General features: G+C 36.4%; 1 protein-coding gene across 1 annotated transcript; it reads left to right on the top strand.

Moving 5' to 3' along the window:
• Nucleotides 1–427: 427 nt before the first annotated feature.
• LOC107622933 (polyadenylate-binding protein-interacting protein 12) lies at nucleotides 428–4,518 on the top strand. Its single transcript, XM_016325014.3, has 12 exons — nucleotides 428–770; nucleotides 920–968; nucleotides 1,063–1,725; nucleotides 1,829–1,939; nucleotides 2,042–2,086; nucleotides 2,194–2,266; nucleotides 2,347–2,459; nucleotides 2,572–2,631; nucleotides 2,747–2,794; nucleotides 2,907–2,975; nucleotides 3,938–3,999; nucleotides 4,117–4,518. The coding sequence occupies exons 3-12, from the start codon at nucleotides 1,162–1,164 to the stop codon at nucleotides 4,172–4,174; spliced, it is 1,203 nt and encodes a 400-aa protein (XP_016180500.1). The 5' UTR covers nucleotides 428–770; nucleotides 920–968; nucleotides 1,063–1,161; the 3' UTR covers nucleotides 4,175–4,518.
• The last annotated feature ends 1,682 nt before the right edge of the window (nucleotides 4,519–6,200 follow it).

Raw genomic sequence — 6,200 nt, 5'->3', positions numbered from 1 at the left:
TTTTGTATTAAAATTTTTACTAATTTATTATTTACTTATTTTAAAAGATTTTTCTTTTATTATATCTAAAACGTGAGAGACTATAAGTGAATAATTAATTTTTACTCTAGACATAAAGATTGTTATACTAGGTCTAATATTATTTATTTTTATTTTTTATTTTTTATTTTTTACTATAGTAACTTGATATTCTTTCATATTGAACTCTATGCATCCTTAGCCTAATATTCTTTTATATATATGTCCCTTGTGGATGGCGGATGCGATGCTATGGAAGGCATGACCATGACATGTATGTAGAAATTGAGGGGAGGGAGAGAGGAGATAGAGAAAGAGAGATGTTGGGGGGGGGGGGGGTGGGCAGTAATGGAAATTGATGCAAAAGAAAGTAAATTTATTTGGGTGTTATATGTAATATAATTAAAATAAAATAAAAAAAGAAAAAAATGTAATGTAATGTAATGACTAATGAGCAATGAGGGTGTTGGTGTTGCTGTGTTCAATTCATTTTGTTCTGTTGGATACATACATTGGTTGATCATCTCATCTCATTTCATCATCGTTATCAATTTAATTTCGGACCTTCTCTTTTTCTCTTTTTCTCTTCTCAGCTTCCCCAGCTACCTCCCAAACCCCCACTGCACCCTCAAACGGACGATCCGAAGATAAATCATCTCTCTCTCTCTCTCTCTCCAACAAACACTAATAATCATCACTCACCTCTTCTTCTTCCTCCTCCTCCTCCTTCTTCTTCTTCAGTAAATAAATTAGTAAGATAATATCTTTAACCTTTTTCTCTATCTCTTTTTCACCAATCTCTCTCTCTCTCTCTCTCTCTCTCTTTCCATATATACATATTTTATTTATTTTTCTCCCTTTGTGGGGTTTTAAAGTAACCTCTATTTTTGACGATCTTCAGGATCAGCTTGATCTTATGTCAATGGAAAATTTGTTACATTAAAACCCAGGTACGTCTTCCCTAACATGCTCTTATGTTTCATTTCTCTCTCTCTTTCTCTTGTTGTTAGTTTAGTATAGTTTTTTTTTTGTTGGGGGACACAGATTCACTGATAAACCTGAAAGCTGAAAAAAAGGAGGAAGCTTTTTTACATCTAGGGAAGTGGGTTGGGGGTGTGTGTGCGTCTTCTTTTTTCCGTGATCATGGCTGTTGCTGAGAATGCTGGGGCCAAAATCGGTTCTTCCAGTCAAAATTTGGACAACAGTGTTGTCTCATCGGACACCACTGAGATGGAGAAATCAAAGGCAAGGTCCGGCGGCGGCGGCGGCGGCGGCGGAGGTGGAGGTGCTGTCAACGGTGGTGGTGGTGATCAGAATCTGAACGGTGTATTCAACCAAGATAGAGGTGCAAACACTGTTGTGTCAGTCCCTAACGGTAATTACAAGGCTCAGGTGGGTCAGATTCGAAATGGGTTTGATGGAAACGGTGTCCAGGGTCAACAGATGGTGGTCAACAATGATGGGTATGTTGGGATTAATGCGGTAAGGAATGGGGAGAACTGTGGTGAGAGTTATAAGAGGGAGATGAGGGATTTGGAGGAGCTTCTGTCAAAGTTGAACCCCATGGCTGAGGAGTTTGTGCCGCCGTCGCTCGCCAACAGTCACGGTTACTTGGCTGGTCCTGGTGGTGCTGCTGGTTTTGGATTCGCCAACAATTTTGTGCTCCACAATAATTATGGCAATGCTAATGGCCAGACTAACAGAAGGGTATGAACTTGGAAGAAATTTGTTTTTAATTTATCCAATGGTGGAATATTATCTTTTAACTTGTGCCTTGAATTTTTATTGATACAATAATTGCTTGTTGCAGAGGAAGAATGGCTATAGTCAAGGGAAGCGTAGAGCGAATAATAAGATGGATATGGAGAAAAGGGAAGAGATGATTAGGAGGACTGTTTATGTGTCTGACATTGATCAGCTGGTACATGTTTTTAGTTGTCTTATGGATTTTATCATTTCAGCTAACTTGCAAAGAATGCAATGTGTATTCACTTGGAAGGTGGTTTTTTATGTTGGTATCTAGGTTACCGAAGAGCAGCTGGCAGCTCTCTTTCTTAACTGTGGCCAGGTAGGAAACCTTGACATTTTGTTTGCTTGCGAGTTGCGACATGTGCTTCTTAATGACATTTGACCTTGTGATTACTTTTTAAATGAACTCCTTTTTCATGAATATAGGTCGTTGACTGCCGCGTATGCGGGGATCCCAATTCTATTCTTCGGTTTGCTTTCATTGAGTTTACGGATGAAGGTAACGGTTCAACTTAATAAATGATGTCTGTATGCTCTAGTTATTAACATTTTGCCGTACTAATGCTATTATTGCTGCAGATGGTGCAAGGGCTGCTTTGAGCCTATCTGGAACTATGCTCGGATATTATCCACTTAGAGTGCTACCTTCAAAAACTGCCATTGCACCTGTCAACCCAACATTTTTGCCCAGGGTAAATTCTTTCTTTTTTTCTTTATCCCACATGGGCTCACATAAGATATTTTCTAGAAGATGATTGATATATTCTTTTCGGTTCTACATTTCTAACGATGATTTATTCTCAGTCTGAAGATGAACGAGAGATGTGCTCAAGAACAATCTATTGCACAAATATCGACAAGAAGGTGGTGATCTGACCCTTTCGTAGGATATATTAGTTTCGTTTTCTAATGTCTGTTTTGCAGGTTGCAGCAAATATGGCTCATAATTCCTAACTTTCCTTTCTTGTTTCTGTTACAGCTCACTCAAGCAGATGTCAAAAGCTTCTTTGAATCTATATGTGGAGAGGTTAGTAACTGTTCATGGACCAGGAAATGTACATTTGTTAGTTGAATTGAAATATATTATTATATAGTTCTCTAGGTCCATTGCTTAAGAGTTTTTTGTTGGTTGAATACAGGTTCACCGCTTGAGGCTTCTTGGAGATTACCATCATTCAACTCGAATTGCATTCGTTGAGTTTGCACTGGTAATAATTCATTTGTCTTTCTTATTTTCATCCGAGTCAGTTAATATTCACCTAATTCTGAATTTCCCATCTCTGAGCTATGCATCTGACTTTACTGCTATTTAAAGAGTTCCATTCTGTTCTTACTAATTATTGTTACATTCCACAGTAGTCGTGTCTTGTTGATAGCTTCTTTGGGAGCATTTGGATCTTTCTATCATAATCATTTGTTAAAAAAATAAATATTTGAGCATGCCAATCAATGAAATCGTTTGCAAATTGAAGTATAGCCAACCTGTGAACTTAGTGCTGTGAAAATTAGGTTGTAATGGTAAATTTGTTCAAACAAAGTAAAAGTGATTAATTTATCCTGCTGTAGTCAGGGTCTTAAGAAGTTCCTTTGTTGCTCGTCCCTCAATTCCTTGCTATTATTAAAGTGTAACATGGAGGTGGGATCCACTCCATTTGATTTGTCATCCATTCGACATAGCTGCTCTGAGGTGTAACTAGAGCAACTAGAGGGACAAAGGGTGGGGTTGGTAAATTGGTGTGTACCGGGAAAGTCCCAAGTGGTTTACGGGAGTCTTTGATCTGGTATTTGAGCATGATTTTCCACCTTTGGAAGTTGAAGTGGATAAATATTAAATAATGTTGGTTCTCGATTACTTCTCACTCCTAACATGTACTGTGATGCCTCATGTGGTTGAGAGATGTTGCTTCTTTTTACCTTTAAATTGTGTGTTCTGTCTCCATTTTAGTTTCAAGTTCTTTTTCTTTTTTTTATGGTATGCTTGGTTTGAAGGTAAAAATGGGCTGGAAATTATTGTGGATATTTACTTGTGGACCTCCATGAAAATTTTCTCAACATTTTTAACCCTCCAACCAAATGCTCCCTTGATATGATAAATTGTCTATATTCTCCCAATTATTTTGTCGCCCTATGGTTTCTTGGTCTGATGAATTTGTTTGCCTCTTTCTTGCAGGCTGAGAGTGCAATAGCAGCTCTGAGCTGCAGTGGTGTGATTTTGGGTGCACTGCCTATAAGGTTGGATTGGCATACTCCTCCAGATTTCAACTGTAGTTAGAATAAATAGAAAAAAGAAACACTATGAAATGAAGTCTTCAACTCTTCCTTAAACAATTATTATTTTTCTGTATGCAGGGTAAGTCCATCGAAGACACCAGTCCGTTCCCGTGCTCCACGCACTGCTATGCACTGAATCATCCTTAAAATGTTTCTGGGGTTGATTGCTGTTCTGAGATAATATTTACATATATACATACATAGAAACAGATATGTCGTAAGGTACCCGTTGGCATTTAGTCAAAACACTTTCTGTCCTCGAGTCTTGCAGTAATGGTATCTGTGTTCCCCCCGGGTTTTTATTTCCTTAGCATATGTAGAGTTCGATACTTCGATGGCACTCGAGGATCTTGATGGGTTAATTTATGATGCACAATGTGTTGTGTTGACCTGGCAACGTGCAAACTTTATGGTTTGGATGTTTCCTAACATCCGGAATTTACTATTTAAATAGAAACTTGTTACAAAGCCTTGGTTCAACATGAGCTGTTTATTTGGTTATGATCTTTTTATTTAAACCTATGGTATGGCATATTAAGTAGCGGTTAATTGTCTATTGCATTTGGTATAGTTTGATGTTGTTTTCTTGTGCCAAAATTGGAATCTCACCCTTTTGCTTTGTTTGTTCCTTCTTGATATTACCGTAACATGGCCATCTACTAATATTGTCATGTTGCGTAGCCTAACCCAAAACTATCATCAAAACTCTCACTTGTAGTGTTGTATTTTTTTTTTTACCAAGCATTGGATGCTATTAGTGTTGTGTTTTTCTGGGCATATTTTCTTCTACCAACCACTTGGTAGGTGGAGGATTAGATTCCGTGTCATGAGGAAGCCACCTTATTTTTCTGGTTTGGAATGATTCTCTATCGTTTTATTAAAACCACCACTCTTGATTACTTTTCCGAGTTTAGTTGTTATGCTATGCATGTGTTTGTTAGAATAATAAAATAGTGGGCGATTAGGTTATAATATTCATGACAATAAATGATTGGATGTTTGTATAATTTTTTTCTTATACTAACACAAATTAAATCTATTTCTTATAATATATATTAATGTCACCAATTCATGTACCATTGACTTGTTTATAAATATATATTTATTTCGTCTTTCCCTTTTGGAGTATATGAATTCAGTCCCGACCCAACCATACACCTATCGTACCATGAGTACTCTGTTCTTGAATGGTAGGTCGTATCGTAAGAAACTAAGAATAACTTAAGCCTTTTCACGCTTTCTTTATTAAAAACAAAATACAAGAAAACATAGTCAAGAATTCCGAATTAAAATTGGAAAAAAAAAAAAAAGATTTTGCTAGTGTGTATTCAACTATTCATGTGTGTGTGACTGTTTGCGCGTTTTTTTTTTCCTTATGGATATTTAGGTTTATTTGTTTGTCAGCTTTTTTTTGTTATGTCTGCACAATAATAACAAAGTCGTTGCCCAATTCAATTTTATTTTTGGCCCTTTATATTTGAGCTTCTTTCTGTTTTTCAAATTTACACGCTGCGAAATCGGAAGGCCCCATAGATTTATTTCACAAGTATATCAAGTGGAATGGTTCCTGAATCATTTTTCTCCTATGCAAAATTATATAATGGAAAAACCTATTTTTGTATAAACTACCAAAAAGACTTTCAAATTATTAAACGTTGATAAAAATACCTTTCAATTTTATTAGTATTAAACCACTCTTCTACCTTAGCCCATGACAACAATAAAGACGTCTCACGGCCCACAAATTCAGCCCAACAGAATACACAAATTAAATTATAATTTAGTCTTTATCTTATCTTATAGTTATCTCTATCTTTATCTATATCTTATCTTTATCTAATTTTATCTTTCATAGGCCAATACTCTATATATACTTAGTTTTACCTTTATAGTTTACAATTCATTCAATCAACAATCAATAAAATTTCTTCATCTTTTTCTTTCATAATTCTTTTATTTTTCTATTCTTTCACAATTTTATTATGGTATCAGAGCTCCTCTTGAGCTCTGCTGACATCCATGGATCAAGGAGAAAGGGCACACCAGCAACTTCATCCGGAGTCTCTTTTGGACCTTTCGTCAGCCCAACACTTTTCTTTCATGGCACTTCCTTTCAATGAAGAAGCTCGTCCTTCAAACCAACTTGAACTTATGCCAAGTCC

The sequence above is a fragment of the Arachis ipaensis genome, chromosome B10 (assembly GCF_059453495.1).
Source record: "Arachis ipaensis isolate K30076 ecotype BB chromosome B10, ASM5945349v1, whole genome shotgun sequence".
Lineage (NCBI taxonomy): Eukaryota > Viridiplantae > Streptophyta > Magnoliopsida > Fabales > Fabaceae > Arachis > Arachis ipaensis.
The sequence above is the reverse complement of the archived record's forward strand: the minus strand, read 5'-3'. Positions and strand labels throughout refer to the sequence as shown.

What these genes read in the sequence shown, in the direction of transcription:
- LOC107622933 (XM_016325014.3), top strand. Translation starts at nt 1,162, where the DNA reads ATGGCTGTTGCTGAGAATGCTGGGGCCAAAATCGGTTCTTCCAGTCAA. An exon ending in GCACAAATATCGACAAGAAG is followed by an intron (nt 2,632 to 2,746) that starts GTGGTGATCTGA and finishes TTTCTGTTACAG; the next exon opens with CTCACTCAAGCAGATGTCAA. An exon ending in TTGAATCTATATGTGGAGAG is followed by an intron (nt 2,795 to 2,906) that starts GTTAGTAACTGT and finishes GGTTGAATACAG; the next exon opens with GTTCACCGCTTGAGGCTTCT.